This window comes from Vanessa atalanta, chromosome Z (genome assembly GCF_905147765.1).
Source record: "Vanessa atalanta chromosome Z, ilVanAtal1.2, whole genome shotgun sequence".
NCBI lineage: Eukaryota > Metazoa > Arthropoda > Insecta > Lepidoptera > Nymphalidae > Vanessa > Vanessa atalanta.
The window spans coordinates 9,364,100-9,382,090 of NC_061902.1; the positions used below are offsets into that span (position 1 = coordinate 9,364,100).

At 30.4% G+C, this 17,991-nt stretch overlaps 1 protein-coding gene across 2 annotated transcripts; it reads right to left on the reverse strand.

Moving 5' to 3' along the window:
- Positions 1-12,887: 12,887 nt before the first annotated feature.
- Positions 12,888-16,652, reverse strand: LOC125076101. Of its 2 annotated transcripts, none has more exons than XM_047688060.1 (5): positions 16,552-16,652; positions 16,166-16,299; positions 15,604-15,720; positions 15,163-15,246; positions 12,888-13,023 (listed from the first exon to the last, which is right to left on the reverse strand). In XM_047688060.1, exons 1-5 carry the CDS (start codon positions 16,640-16,642, stop codon positions 12,913-12,915), a joined length of 537 nt encoding a protein of 178 aa, XP_047544016.1. In that variant the 5' UTR covers positions 16,643-16,652; the 3' UTR covers positions 12,888-12,912. The 2 variants fall into 2 exon arrangements, with proteins under 2 accessions (XP_047544016.1, XP_047544015.1); XM_047688059.1 differs by lacking the exon at positions 16,552-16,652 and adding an exon at positions 16,371-16,466.
- Between the last annotated feature and the right edge of the window lie 1,339 nt (positions 16,653-17,991).

A 17,991-nucleotide genomic window follows, 5' to 3' on the forward strand; every position in this document is an offset into this window, starting at 1 on the left:
ACTAATGGACCAAAAACTGCGTTAGGCGTCAGCGCAGCTCTACGCTTAGCTCGCGTTTCCACCACGGACATCTAACATGCAACAGCGTCAACGACTAGTCCTTTAGACTCACCTGTATATAAAAGCGAAAAACGCCGTAAATATATATACAGATGCATCACAATTTTTACATATAAATAGCAGCATGTATTATATGTTAAAGATTGATTGACTATTATTTTACTCATTTAATATTGAATTTCTACGTACTGCAATAATTTAATAACTAATTAATTTCTATAATTTCTAAGATTTATTCCTGAGATGAATACATTTTATTTTATAAATACGTTAATATACGGTTTCTGTAATACAAGTATTTATGTCGACTTGGACTATTGTACCAAATTCTGCTTCAATTGACTGGTTTGATGTGCATGTGGTTTAATATCGATTTTTACCAATAGAGTGACCTACCTATGTGGTTTCTCTTTACGTTTATTGTGAACCCTATTACTCTTATACGAGAGATAAATGCTTTCTTTTCTTCCGTCAATTTGAAATATATAATAAGCAATACGTCTTTCATAATAAATGTTTCTGCAAAAATACTATTCCAGAAACATTTATAGATCCATGCAATTTTATTTGCACCAATCAGCGACTCTATCAATGTTATGTCTCTGCAGGGATATTATGGAGTTAAACATTATAACAATACAAGGAGCTCAGGACGGCGGAGTAAATACATTTTGAATTATAAATGTACTTATTTGTATACATTTTTATTTAAAATTTTAAAAGCCAACCTGTAGGTTTTTCTTTAATTGTTTATCTTTATTATATATGTATTATTTTCGTATTAACATACAATTAAAAATTACTAATATTTCAACAAAACTTAACTGAATAAATAAACTAGTAACACTACAATAACCATAGTAGACTTAAATAAAAATATTCACTGTCAATACAATTAAGCAAAAACAAAATACATCAGCACTAATTGTACGAAACAAAAACCATTTGGGTTTTTACCCATTACAGCCTATTCCAATGGACCTTAGATTTATGTATTTCATGCGATTTGCTATTAACTCAGCTATATTGTGCACTACTAGGAGTTTATGATTAATATGTCTTTATTTATAATACAACACTATATATATACTTATTTCCACTTTAGTTTTACTTCCAAAATTCCGATAACAATTTCGTCGACGTTCAAAACGCCATTTTTTCACAAATCCATAGCGAATATCATAGATTAATCAAGCGCTTAACCAATGATATCTGTCAAATGTTGTTTATTTGTTTTTATTTCTTGTAATGGTTGGAATAGAGTATACGAGTTCAATTGGAAGCTATGCAAAATTTGAATATGGGATATATTCAATTACCATACCATTGCTGAATGGAATTATTTCGGTGTTTTTACTTTACAGCTATATTTAATTATAAACTTAAAGGTTTATTACTAACATATCTTTATTATATGTATTTAAATATATCGCGGGCTAGACAACTGTGTTGGTATAATTTCAAAGCCATGTTGATTCGATTCGGTCACAAGATTAGTGACTATTTACTGATAATATGATAATAGCGGTTCTTTTCCCGTAAATAACACAAGACTTACATATGTAGGTATCATATTATGTCCTTCTCTGTTAAAACAACAAACTCTGTCTGATGTTTGTTATACCTCCGATAACACTAAGAAATATTTTTTTGTAAATTCATCCCTTGAGCCAAAATAAGTAGCGACTTTTTAAATGAGAATGGCTTCATTTTTGTGTTTTGTGTTGTGTTATGTAGGCGGACTGGCAAATGGGAACACCTGATCGTAAGTATTCAACGCTGCCCAAACACATTGGTACCATAAGAAATATAATAATAATTTATTGGCGCAAAAAAACTCGAACTAGAACCAAAAAATACTTAGTATGGCGGTAGAATATACGATGTGTAACCATTACGTATGATGAGTAGATACTTCCCGTAGGCCCGTCTGGGTACCTACCCAAACGGGTGGGAAATCCTACCACTAAATATTTTTTGTAGTCACAAATGTGTATATAAGCACCGTATTCATTTTCATTTTAATAGAGTAAAAAAGAGAGCGCAGACGAGCAGAGAAAGAGTAGGGTAACCAAAAAATATTTGAGACAAATCCGGTTGTAGGAGATATTGATATGAATACGAAAAGTTATTTACAATATATTATTTTGTATATTTTTGTAATAATTTAAAAATAAAAACATTAAATCTTTTTTATGAAATAATTTAAAGATACTCAAAAACATTTTGGCTTTCTTTAAATTATCACAGGGAGACTTTTTTAGAATTGTTGTTACAATACAAATGCATTTGTATTTGGGTATATCTTGAGCTAACGTATATTAATGACTCATATAATAATTAATAATAAAAGAAACATGTATAAAGCCGTGGGGTCGGACATTCTAATAGAATTTTATTTTATAAAACATTGCACAATTAATACAATACAAATGTTACATGTGTACCTACGATTATATCAAGAGATTAATTTACATATTTCATTTAATTTTCCGATGCATTCATTTAATAATGTTTTCAGAAAATATTCAAGCAAAGCATAATCTCCGAGGTAAGATGAAAACTAATAATCCTATTAAAATACATATTTTCTTCACAACGCACATAAGCGCTTGAATCGAAAAAGCGTATTCGATAACTCAAAGATAAAAGCTGTAAATACGAAAAAGAACTCTATGTGATGACTATTAAAGTTCTTATTTAAAGTATGTTTAACAATAAATTAATTACTAATTATGATTTGTTAGTCTTTAATTAATAGTCAAACGTTAGTTACAACATAAATATGCAACATAGCATAATGTATCCTGTAATATTCGCCTTGACGCTGTTTGTCTTGATAAATACCTAAAACAAAATTATAACTTTAACCCGACCTCGCACGCTTTTTTTTTAAATAATAGTTATTTTGTAAAATATATTGTGACAATTGAATAGAACTTACGCTGACGCCATTTTTTATCAAAACAAATACATAATATGGCATTTATAACAGATGGGTTAGTCAGTAACTTTGGTCTTTAAGGACAATACATAATTCTCACATTATAATCATTTAGTGTATTTGTTATAAAACTATTAAGCTACTGTTTTGTGTGCATCATACGTGCCTGTGTTAATACCTATACACAAAATTTAAAGTATATTATAAAACCATTTGCTAATAATACTACCTATTTTTTTATCGACTCGTCATTATTGCTTTCGGTCAGCGGCGTGAAATTTACAGACTTTTAATATGTAAAAAAAAAACAAGAGTAAAAATATAGCTTTAAAAAAAATCTAGTAATAAAATAAATAAGACCATTCTTAAATAAAATAAATACAATGGTTCGACTTAAGAATTACATAGCTGCGTGGTTCAATTATTACAAAATAATACGTAATATAGTTTCTCCCGTAAGAAAATTCAAGAAGTTCTTTATTAATATTTAAAACATCGTTAATATGTAGCACTACTTGCGTTCGTATTTTAAAGGCGTGAGAGACTCTTCGGTTAGAAACTAACATAATCATTTAATGAAAAGATTAATAATTTTACACTGATTTTTCATAATTACCGTTATGCTTTGCAAAATATATTTAAGCTAAATATTTGTTTATTAATTGTTTGATTATGGATTATTTTATGTAAATGGATTTTAAAAGAATAGTTTGTAAGATAACTATTTATTGGTTTTGATAACAAAAAAGATATGTGTAAGACTATTGGAGATAATACAATGTTATCGATCTACGTGGCCCTTCGGTATTTTGACAACATTTTCTTATAACCAGTTAAATGTGGTTTAAACCGAAAAAAAAGGTTTTAACTCTAAATTAAACAGACGTCATATAACACCTCATATGAGAAATACATTTTACCAATTTAACTCATCTATCATTATCATCATCATCAATGTATATGAATTACCATAAATTTTAATAAAAATCGCTTATTAATTATAATATTTAGACAACTTATAATTTTATTTAACAATTTGTATTCTATCGTGTATCCTTATTATTATAAATGGCATAAAAATGAAAATATCCACAAAAAAAAAGTTGTGCCTAGTGCACCGTCTCATACCATGACGGTGCCAGGAACGTGTTTTTATATTGAGAAGTCTGAAATCACGGAGCGTCAACATGATATTATTGTCGGCGAGAATATTTTGCCGATCCGATACGCTCCGTGCATAGCAAGCGACTCTGAACGAATGTTTAGTTACTCAAACGTCTATCAAGTTAAACTTATAAGGATTATTTAAGAGACAAAGTTTTATGTAAGAATAGGTACAAAGATATGACTTGGGTGACGCGGTGAAACAGAATAAACGGTCTAAGAGATCACTCGTCGCGGGATTATTGTGATTGATTACGATATTTGTGTAACTCTAATCGTGAAGACGATATTACGTCATAAATCTTAAGAATTTATTTTCGTACGTAAATCAATAAGTTTTTACTTATAGGCGGCTGGGTAAACTATTATAATTAGTACGGATTTAGACACACATCACATAAACTAGTAAATGTCAAACACTTTTAGCACATTTATGTTTCTACAAAAAAAGTCTAGATATTTTTATTCAAATTCTATTCACACTTATTCACTTTTTTTAAGTTTCTAGCGTGGTTATTAACTTTTAATAAGGAGTGATTTAAGTTTAGATTTTTTCATTCCGTTTTCTGTACCATAAATAGTTTTAATAAAGTTATTTATTATTATATTATTTTAGCAAAGATACTTTTTCTTTGCTTTGACAAAATTATGACATACATGACATTTTTTTATGGGATATAAGGACAAGTGAATCAAAAATTTCAATTTTGCATATTGCAACACAAATACTAGTAGTATAAATAAAGAATATTAACTAGAGGGTTTGTGAAAATACAATAATAACTATAAAAAAATCACTCTTTTAATTAAATCACATATTAACAATTAAGCCGACATAAAAGATAATTATTTTAAAATAAAACCGTTGACGTTAACAGTGATTTTGTTTTCATAAATGGATATGGATCCATTAAAATATTAAACCAAACGCATACGAAAAAAAAATATTGCACAAATTCGAACACAAAAAGTTTTATGTATATTGGATATTCTATCCAATATTTCCCATAGCAAAATGCAATCAATGGGCCAACCCATTTATAATACATCGTGTTTGCGACGTTATTCAGAGCGTAATAACTGCCGCTGGAAAACTCGATATCTTGAGTTATAAAATTTAATATTAAGTGGAATTAATTATATCTATATTATGGCAATTATATTATTACAAACATATTTTTTGTTCGTTACATTATAACCATTAAGGTAAAGAAATAGAAGCGTCGAAAGTAAGTTCTCTCATAAAAGAGTTTATTATGATAACCAATAAACAATTTGGAATAAACATATTATATAGATATCTATCACCGTTATACTTGTGATATAAAATTTATTAAAATGGGACAGGAAATACTTGTGAGAAGTTTATTGCAGAATTTGATAAGCAAGTCGGGTTTTTCGTGGGATTCGTTCACTTCCTCTAGATGGAGCTTCCTTTGAAATAAATAATTAATTACTTCGGGAATGTTTGCCAGCATTTTTCTAGTGTTTTTTCTGAAGTCCAAGCTATATATATAAGACTTTCAATTCGCCGTTTTGTACTGGACCTTTCGTAAAGTGTTTTGCATAGCAGATGCTGCTGCCCATCCCTCCGATTGTACCAGTTCCGCATATTTTCTCTCTTATAAAATTCACGTAAAAAGATGAGGGGTGCTATTCTAACGCAAAACCCAACCATTTAAATATTTCTTTGAAAATCGCAAACACATATATGTTCAGTAAAAATATATAAGAAAATTGAAAAAAAAATTAACGATAATAAGTTCATACAAAACATTAAACATTTAAGAATAGGTAAGAAATCATACAACTCAAAGTCAGTAAGCATAATGTCTGCCATATTATTTTCGTTTTCATAATGAAGGAAGTCATATTATATCTTTTTTGGATGCATTCTTCACGAAGATTCCTTATTTCCTTGATATTTTTTGTTAATTAGACCAGGGAAAAGATAGAAATAATTTAGCACCCGTATATATTTATTATACATTTCCAACGAAGAAACTTAAAAATATACTTATATATAGTACGGAGGTGTTTAAGTAACTGGACCTTCTGATGCGTATTCATCTGAAATTTAATCGCTTTCAGTTCGAAATCCATATACTAAAATGCTCTTCAGCTCCCTAACCAATAACCATTAATGGCTTTTAGTTATGCCGACTTTCCTTGTAGCGGACCAACCGACAGTTTTTGTATGGACAATTTATCAAAAGGACAATGTCCTTCTTCTTACAAAACATTTTAACGCCACTAACTTTAGTAACTTGTATTCATATTGTATAATTTATTTCTCAATTCAAAAAAAAAAAAAAACAAAGTATTAATAAGTACTATTATTATGGTATAACCAACTCTTTGAACTGACAAACTACACCTATAGGTAACTTCGTGGAGACCAATAAGAATCCATCATAGTCCTCATACAGAAGCACGAATGCTTAAATAATATATTGTTCATTAATTGTGTGTTAGGAAGGTCTGACAAGAGTTTGAATTACTAGCCGTATGTATTCTATCGCTCTCTTTATTCTTTATATTCTTCATTAGAGAAATGTAAGTAAACATTTTTTTATTTTAATATAATAAATATTTTTCTGTAATCTTTTTATAGTCCTTGAATATAAATAGTTATAGATAGAATACTTGGTAGCCGGAAGAGACGATACTCAACAAATATAAAAATCGGATTCAGTTTCGATAAAAATAGTTTAATCAACTGATAATATTTGATTCATTTACGTCCTAAAAATTAACTTTTCCTGATTCAGCTTATCGAAATCTTGTACTGAAATCAGATAACACAACTTTACTACAGCTATTTAGATTCGACGATGATTACAAAATATTTGTTTATATCACATATTTCGTAGAATGTGGCGGACTGGAAAATGGACCATCTGATGATAAGTGGTCACCGCTTTAAAAAGACATTGGCGCTGTAAGAAATATGAACATAGTCAATACGGCACCAATTTTAGGAACTAATATGTTATTTCCTTTGTTAACACTGGCACACTCCACCTTTAAACCGGAACGCAATACTAAATATTGCTGATGACCCAGACGAGCTTGCGTAAAGCCCTGCCAAAATGAAAGTGAATAATATACCTCATTGGATACAGAAATGAATAAGTTCTTCTCGACAGAATCTACATTCCGATCCGGTGGTAGCTTTACTTAAAATAGTTTGTTAAATGACGATTCAAAAGTCCTTGTAAAAGCCTACTTGAATAAAGTATATTTTGATTTCGATTTTTGATAAAAATATAAATCAATGATATATTAATATTGCTGAATTTATTGCCGGTACTGCGAGGTAAAAATAACAAGCTTCACATTCAATTAAAAATTCTCAAATTTCAAATATGACCCAAAAATGTTTGTAAAAATATATTATTTACATTTTTTCGCTCTATATTCTAATAGTTTATTTTCATACGATTTCCAATTCAAATATAAAAACTCCTCTAAAGTATTATTTTACGTATACATGCAAAATTAGTATATTATAGAAATCATTTTATCAAAATTATCAAATTAAGAAATTTTCCGTAGAAAAAAAAGCAACTGCTTCGAAATTTAAGGTGCTGTAAGCCTACGGTGAGAATAAACTTTAAACACGCCTTAGAAGAAGATCGTGAAGTTTTCCTCGAACTGGTAACAATACAATACTAAATTTGGCGGTAGAATAAATTAGTAGTGGGTAATCCACTCCATGGATGGGAAGCCAGACGGAGCTGAACAAAGCCCTACCAATAAGTAAACAATTTATAATTATATCGATATTACGGAGTAAATTCCAGGAATACAATCTATTGTATTGCGATGGTCAAATAATTATTATGCATAAAACTCATTGCTTAATCATAACAGACACAAATTAAATAACTTCCCCGTAAATGTAACAAGTTGTTTGCTCTACAGAGTTATTAATTTATTTTTCTTAATATTTGGTATTTTTAGATTAAGTGTGAATAGATAAGTAACATCTTGAAAAGTAAAACTTTCAGCGGATATTAGTAATTCTATTGTAAGCCAGAATACTCTGTCGAATGTAACCCGCTCGCTCTAATTTTGCGTAGCTCCGGCTACGAACCCGTAACCACATTATAAATATTCGAATATTATTTTAAATACGAAATAAAACGATTCGTTAATTTTATATTTTATAAAATATAAATAATAACTCAAACTAAATGACGTAATTATTATATTTATAAATACCTTAGCTTACTTATGCCCATAGACCAGAACGACTATAATAACTGGCTGTATAGTAAGTTATCGTGACATCTACTAAGTAATAGACACGACAATTGAGTAATAAAATATCACACAATGTAAACATTAAGTGTATTGAGTTGTATTTTTGTAGATGAAGATATTAAAAGCGTAATTACAGGTAAATAATCGTTTACTGCCTTTCGTCTTATGTACTACACTCCGTAATCGTTTTCTATGGGAGACAATGGAAAAATTGGAAAACTTTACTACTAATTTACAAATATAACAATATTACGCAAATCTTATAAATATTTAAAAAAAATATTTAATTCTTTGTGTTATCCTCTGAATAGTTCTGTTAACTCTTACGTGTTACGTACTTTTATATTGATAACTTGAAAAATAGAAATGATCTCTGCTAAAAAATATAAAAATAAATATATCAAAAGTTATATATAGATATCTAATAGTTGACACTAAACGACATTACCTTTTAACTAGCGTAAGAGAAAATATGCAGCGCCGAAGCTCCTGGCACCGACAAAACCGACATCAGATACACCAATTATTTTCATTGAGTAATATACGTGATGACTGAAAAATTACAATATTCAAATAGTAGTTATAATATACAGAATAAAAACTGATACCGAACGACTAATGCGTAGCGCAAATAGAAACATACTGAAATATATTGTTTAAAGAAAATATGAACAGTTTACGATGTCATTAAACATTCAGAATCGTTAATAAGTATATTGATGAGACACGTGTGTACGCAGGTGGCTTGAAATCAGTACCCGAAAAGAAAGCTGAAACTATGTACTCATTTTAATCTCAAAATTAAAATTAATAAAATTTACTGTCCATAAAAGCTAATATTATATTAATTAACAGTTAATAGCTCTATAAACTTCATGTTTATGTTTGTATGCTTTAGTAACTAAGACTTTAGAATTAAGTGCTTTAGGGTAAAATAGTCGGAGAGAATCATCAATCCGAAAGCGTTATAAAAGTTCGTTGGTGAACCCTAAATTTTCTTATATAAAAAAGGCAAATAGTACCACACTTTAAAAAATACAGAATATTGTTTAAAATAAACGGTATTACAGTACAATATATTTCCGCAACGAAATTTTGTACACCCATGAACTTATACATAAAATACAGACATGAAAAATGTATAAGAGGTGAACTTAAGAGAACGTTCTCGTCCAGGCAACCTTAAGGTAGAGAGGAAAAAGCTAGGGGTGTACATAATATACTTACATGGTGACAGGGCTTTGTGCTAGGAAAACGGGGAATGTTTATTTGTGTATTATGATTGACTAATGTATTAGTGTTTGACCATCGCAATACAGTGCTTTCCATAGTATACTCCAGTGTATGGAACTGTTGCAGAATACTGCAGTGTCCATCGGTTGCAAGTGCCAGCCTTGGTCGCTTCTGCAAAAAGGCGTCCCGCCGAAAGCAGAAATTTCGTAGGGTGATGTAAATACCAGCGCAATCAGAAAGGAATATAACCTCTAGGTTCCTCAAAAACGTCTTTGCTAAGGTAAAGACAGAGTTCATTTGTATTAAAAAAAAAAAGTAAGTATTGAAAATGAAATTGTGTCGTAGTTATAATAAAACAAATGTTCGAAGAAACTTAGATAGGTGAGAGGGATAAAGTAATCTGTCATTATATATATCGGAGATAACGATCTATCCATAATTTTAGATGGTTTATTGAAAATGGCAGTTAGGTGTTCAGTTTTTTCATCGGTTGTACAAAACTTGACTTGGCATTTACAAGAATGAATTTCATCTTCTTGTATTTAATAAATAGACGAACTGACTATGACAAAGTTACTAATTTTACGATCATCTGAATTGTAATTAATGAATGCCATCAGATGACGCAATATGCGACCAATGAGCGTAAAATATTCAGTCGGATTAGTAAATCTAACTTTGATTAGCGTTTCAGGAATGGCTGGCTTGTCATATTTGTTCTAATTAAATCGTAATTTAACGCGTCGTTTTAATATACCTAGATCTTATAACTGTGGCTAAATCGTACTGTGATTAAATTCATTTTCTTTTAACTTATATCTTGCATTTATCTGTCAACAAGACAGAGTCACGGCATATAATATTAGTAAGGAGAAAGAGATCTCAAGGAGGTTTCCAACTTATTACATCCCGTTACTCCAGAGATAGTGTGTTGATACACGTGTCAGAAATTCATTCGAAATGTAATGGTTTTGTATGTTTTCCTTCACCATTGAACATGAAATATAAATAAGAATAATCTTTCATTTGTGCTTTCTCGTCTGCAAGCTTCTGTTGAGATACACGTGTTTCGATAGCAATACATGTCAGAATCCTACTACCTCTTTAGTAAACAGACTCGTAAATTCGTATTTGGCATTAAACTGCCACTTAAATAATTCGTTAGTATTCCCAAATATGTAATGTAATGTAATCACATATCATATATTACAGCATTACCTAGTAGGACTGGTATTAGACAGGCAGCTAACGAAGCCAAAGCAAACGATGATGTAAGAAAGAGATAGATATTGTGATCATATATTTCATTATGTAATTATTGTAGTCGTCCGTCCTGACTTCCTTAGGGTAAAAATCATACGAAGTTTTTTTGATATTTCAAAAATCCTTTCTTAGTGAGCATCTACGTCGCGAACGGAGTCCGAGTACTATATCAATCATATTTACAGCTCGTGATGAGACAGTCAGGGTCAATGTTATTTTGCTTATTTTTATCTAATTCATTTAAATACTTTATTGACCACCGCAAAGTAAATGGGTCAAAAGGCGGACTTAATGCCTGAAGGCATTCTCTGCCAGTCAACCTTTAGGTCAAACGGAAAACCATGAAGACGGTAATTAATAATGAATTAACAATATATGTACATACTTATATATAAAAAACATATACATACATACCCATATTATCTACAAAATGTATAGATAGATTTAAAAATATATAGGTATCTCAGGACAAAATTAAAAAATAAAATAAATAAAAATGGGAAATCAATATAATGCAAAATTTTTAAGGAAAATGTTTTTTTAGGAAAAATGCTTCGTAATGCTCTAAAAAAATATTTTGAAAAATTACAAATAAAACAATAATCAGGACTACTTATCTTTAACGGTGATCAATTCATTTGATGGCTTAAATATATTATTGTCATGCTTTGGTCACCGTATTATATAATGTTCGCTTATTGTATTATAAAAACAGACCACTATTTTTACAATGACATGTATTGTCTTCATTGTCTTCAGATCAAGGTGATTTATAGCTTTCAGTAATATGCAGTTCAATGTCACGGCTTGTCATCTTATATATTTTTAAACAATATTATTGCTATTATACATTGGCAGCGTGACAGATTTATTTTATTCTAAAATTCAAGTGTTTAATATTTTTAATTGATTTGATTTGTAGCGTTAATATCAGCGCTAGTTATGAGCAAAGTTTGTTTCACAATTATTTTTCGTATTATCGTATTATGTAGACAATAAATAAATAATAGAAAGCATCAGATTATAAAGAAGTTGAGTCGACTACTGGTTGTGCTTACTTTTGTGTGTTTTAAGGCCTAGATGTTAATTCCTTTGCCTTATTTATTATAACTATATACCGACATCGAAAGGCGGGAACCGGCCTGTCAAGTTGAAGTGATTTAGTCATTCGTGTGTTACTCGCCATGTACTCGCCGCCTAGTATGTGTTTTTGATTTTAATTACTTATAAATTCAATTTGATTTGACAATGAGTATAACGTTCCGTATGGTCAAAACAATCCGAACGGAGCAGTTTCTAACGAAGGCGGCACGGCCTCAGATTCGTCGTCAAGCCCAACACTTACGGACAGTGAAAGGCCCATCGAGGCCCAACTTTAAAGGGAAAAATTCAATGTACCCCTTACTTAAAAGCTCATTGATCAGGTAGAATTTTTATCGAACATACATATATGCAAAGTTTTTTTCCATCGCTCAATTCCAATACCGCCCAAATAATCATCGTAATAATTTACAAAGACTTCAAAGCTTTTTTCGCACCAAATTTCATCAAATGATATGATGGCCTTGAAAGAGCAACAGACACACAGACAGAGTTACTTGTTCATTACAAAGATTAAAAAGAAATATAAGTAATTAAATTATATAAAAAAATAAGGGGATAAATTATGCTTTTTCGTAGATTTGATTTTTGTATTCTCACCTTAGATGAGAGACTTACAGTTTACAATGAGATGAAATCAAAACAAAATCTGTCATAGGTTTCGAAATTCAAATGCAGAATATACTGGAAACCTGCACGTATCGCATATAATTCCCATTTTAGAGCCTGGTGGGAGAATAAACTTCACTTTTCTTCAAGAGAGAAAGGGGCCTAAGACTTTTACTGAATAAGATGCTACTAAACTAAATAATGACACAAGTTTAATTTTAATAATTATATATTTAAAGTGACTTATTTAATAAATATCTTATAGGACTCTATACATCTCTTATGTTGTATTGTTGGTCGTGCCATAAATTACTAATATCGTTGAATGCAGATTGCAATTCCGCCACTTCAGCTGATTCGACTTGATCGCTAGGAACTGCCTAGAAATTAAACGTATAGTCATTAATATCGGCGTTAATAACACGTGGCGTAAGGCGTGGTCGACGCCGGCCAGGGCCTGCAGTCTTGCCATTGCAGGGACCTCGCGCACCTTAAGTTTAGGGTAAAACTACTGGTATTGGATCCTTTGTAAATTCTCACACCACTTCTTCTCAGTTCTGTGGTACTTACTTCTCAACAGAAAATATGACAGTTAAAAAGTAATTGAAATGCTTTTGACTTTATTAACATAAGAAAAAAAATGTAACAGATGTTTCTATAAATTTAGATTTAGATGTATAGGTATATGATCTAAAAGTTGTGTCTTTGCTCTTTTTAAATAAAGATAAAGATAAGACAATATCAGAAAAATCTATATTTTAAAAACCCAAAAGGAGAAGAGGTTGTGTCTCTTGCACCACGAGAGTTCGCAAAAATGTTCTTACCCAAATAAAGTTTTGGTCTTGCCCCGCCACTGGTTAATATCATTCATTATGATACAAGTTGTACAAATAAAAACAAAGATATGTTGTTAATAAACGAACACAAGTTGAATGGTAAGTTATGCATACACTTGTGTATACATCGCAAACTATACGAGTTGGTTCAGCCATCGCGACTCGCAAACTCCCATTATTGGAACACAGCATTGCGATGAATTTCTATTGACATTAACTGATTCAATAAAATTAATTATATTCATATATTCATTAACTAATTCAATAATAAGCTAATAATCATATATTTGAATTGAACCTTTGTTTTAAAAATTCAAGTCATAGAATATAAACCTTTTGTAAACTTAGAGTAAAAATGGTCGAGATTGATTTCAATAAACGTTTCGTTTTCGTTACGGGGCTGGGAATATTTACTCCCATTTTGTTGTGCATCTCGCTCGGAATGTGTCGATTGACAATTGAGACGATGCAAATTGCATCCTGCTCGTTGTACGTTAACTTTACATTCCCATATTTATCTGAAAAGTTCAATATAGGTTGCGAAAGTGTTATTGCGACGCATCTTGCTGCATTGTAAAGTAAAATGTTACGGAAGAAAATGTTTGCAATATTTTTATAATAATTAAATTCTTAGTAATTACTTTTCTTTCCTGTACCATAAGATCGCCTAGAAAATCTTCACAAGCTGTCGTTTCTTTAGTTTTAGTTTATTATGTAATATAATAATAACAAAAGCCGTGGTCTGTCTGTTTGGTGACCATTGATAGATTAGTTGTATGTAAACAAAACCAACCGCATATAAACAAAAAGGAACGAAATGTTATTCGTTAATAAACAAAGGAAGTCTTGAAAAAATACCCCGTGCTTAAATATCTACGTAGGTCAATTTTCATGGCGATCGGTTGAACCACGGTATAAAAGTTGATGAGCAGCAATGCGCCATCTAGTAGCCAGCGAGAACGAATTGGAAAGTATAAAAACTTGCCAATTCATTATAATTCGTTGAATAGGCCCGGATTCTAAATCATCTTTCATTTTTATGTACGTTTGTGGTAGGACTTTTTGCAGGGTGTATAACGGAACTATCCAATCATCACATTTTTTACCGACAAACAACTGTACAAAAGCGACATATGTAAGAAATGGCTATTACCTGTGGCGCCAAAGTCTATGGGCAGAGATGACCACTTACTTATATTATAGAAAAACAAAACCAAAACTATGGCATCAAAACTATTACATATCAAATAAAAAAAACATCCAAACTCCTAACTCATCATGACCCAAACATAAATTGTACTTAGCGAAAACTGAGAATATTTGCTAAGGTATATAAGTGTTTTGTTTATTTTTTTTCATTTTATTAATTACTGGTAACTAACACTTGAAATAGATGTATCAAGTCACCATATTTTAAACGCTCTGAGTTTTATAACGTTATTGCTTTACTCACATAACATTGTTTAGGTTTATACTAACATAATAAAATCAATGGGTTATGTTTAAAACTCACGTAAATACTGCTATCGCCATCTATATTACTACCAGCTAAACTACATATAGAGCGTGAAGCTACATGAAGCGTGAACAAAGAATACACTACCGTGTCGATAGATGGCGTTTTAAACAAATATTATTACTACAGTAATTAGTAATCTAAATAAATTTGAACAATTTCCTTACCATTTCTCTAGGCTGAATTCCATTTTTTCTAAACGCTACTAGAGAGACAGGTTTTTGACGTCTTTCAAAGGGCTCGAAATATCCCTACAAATAAGAACATATGAAAACAATACGAAACAATTAAAAATAAGTATAAAAACACCGCTTTAAGACACAATCAATTGCACTGTATAATCTACTTTATTTGTATTTGGCATTTTTAATTTTATCAATATTATATTCTATAGACCAGGTACATGTTTGTATCTTGATTAATTAACATTGACTTACATTATATACTAAATTACATATATGTTAACAAATGATAATTATTAATTAGATATAAACATTTGTACCTATAGAAGAGTATTAAAAAATTAAAATCGTATCTCTCATAATTCACGCACTGGCGTAACAATGGTTAAACTTAGTCAATAATAATTAAAAAAAATACTTTGTTACCTTATTAAAATACGGATCGAAACCAAATGTGAGCGGTTTCGCGAGCCTCGTAACCATATGGGGTGGTTTTAGGACGACATGATGCGACTGTTGTTCATCGTCGCTTTGATGTGGTTGCTGTTGAAAATGATTCAATTTTAAATATATATTATATTGAGACGATCATTTCATTTCCAACTTATGCTATTTTTCTTTGAGTATTTATATATCTAGGATAGATAGATAAAAAATAGCGCAACAGTTGGCCACTAAGTAGGTACTAACACGCTAGAAAACTAACAAAGAGGCAAGATAATAAAGTTGGTCCGTTTGTTTCATTTACTTTTCAGACATGACATGACATGACACTCTATCTATTATATAATTGTATATACTGATTCCCTACAAGATAGGGTAAGTTATTTATATGAACAAAGAAAAGTAATGATTCATCAATTGATTCATGTTAGATCCTAATTTTACCTGAGATCTTAAATATCCCTCAGATCATTAATTTAATTCATGTCTTTATAATGGTATAATAAGGAAACAATAGTTAAAAATAATATATAAAAATTCTTACTATCAGTGGCGGTCGATATATCCATAATGACTTCATTCCATTATTCACATCCCAAGATTCTTGCGGAGAATTATATTCATTTGTCAATATTTTGGAGGTCGGTGTTAATTCAACACCATTTGCATCTTTTGTCGCTGAAAATAGAAAGAGTATTTAATTAAATAGAAGAAAATACTTACATTATTAAATCAAGTGTCTCACATACACTCTGAAAAAACCACAAAATCCGATGTAAAGTACGAAAGAACCGCTAAAAATATGTGTAATTGCATTATATAGAATGTACTCGAAATTGACATCAAAATTCGTGGAAGAAATGAGCGATAAACTAAACCGTTCGTCTACTTATACGAGTGTACAATCATTTCCTTGAAAAAACTGTTTACCTTTACAAGTTTCGATAGATGCTCCCTGGAAAGCGTAGTGTTGGCTTTCATTCAATGCAATTCGCAGTATTATACAGAGTTCTACAATCATTATGATTTGATACCCCGTTGATTAACAAATAACTATGAATTTGAATAGGACCGAACACGAAGACTATAATGTTATTGATTCATAATAAAAACAGGTGATGTAATTTCTGAATGTTTTGTGTATTGCAAACATCGAACAATAAGAATATACAACTTGAATTATCATTCGGATATCTCTGAGATCTTTGGGATAAAATATTCGAAAAACTTACGGCGACGAATATTTTAAAATGATATTTTTAAATTTGTCTTATCTTTAAAAATCGTGTTTTAAGGACATGAGCCGAGATGGCGTGGATGGATGGAGTGGTTAGAACGCGTGCATCTTAACCGATTTTTTCGAGTTCAAACCAGTTGGAGCAGCGTGGTGGAATATGCTCCAAACCTTCCCCTCAAAGAGAGAGGAGGCCTTAGCCCAGCAGTGGGAAATTTACAGGCTGTTAATGTAAAAAAAGAATGTCACTCATATATCTCGGAGTTTTAATTTCAACTTAAATCTCAGTACCTTTTTTATTACTAAGAATAATTGGATGATTTAGAGCATAAACAAAATTATAGTAAGGTAAAATTTTGTTTTGGTGAATTGTTTGGCTTCCTCACACTATACAAGCGACATAATATTCTGCATTTTTTATATTGAAAACGATACATAAATATTTTAATTAAGATTTATTTATATTCCTCAATTTATAAAAATATAAATTGCTACCATATAAATGGGGACGGCATGGAATGGTAGCAAGAATACTAGTAGCTTTTCTCCTTTGAATCACAATTCCACTTCTCTGGGTTAAAAACTAAAAAATAACCTTATATATTTATACTTATAAAATAACATGTCCTGACTGACTGATTCATCATTACCGAGCGTAAACTATTAATGTTAGGCCCATAAAATTTGGTGAGATTGAGATGAAATTTACTATAGACGGAATTTTGGAAATTGTAATCCTAACGGGGTGAAATAGGGGTTAAAAGTTTGTATGGAATGTCCGTCATTTATTAATTTAGAAACATGAAACTTTACTGATTAAAAATGAGTAGACACGTATTTAAACATTACTACCCTAAATAAACACTGAATCAACGTAATATTTTAAGTTAATCTATAAATATATTCAATTTAAACGCGAGCATAGTCGCGAGTTACAGCTAGTGTGAAATATAATTAAAAAAAAGTAATTGGAAAAGTAAAATCTCATTTTCCACAAATACTACTTTAACATATCTTCCTCTCCTCTGAAAAGTTAATTGTTTGCAATCTATTACATTTTAATAACAATATTTATATTACGAAGTATTTGCACATTTGTGGTACTCGATTTGATCATTACGTTGAAATATTTTTTC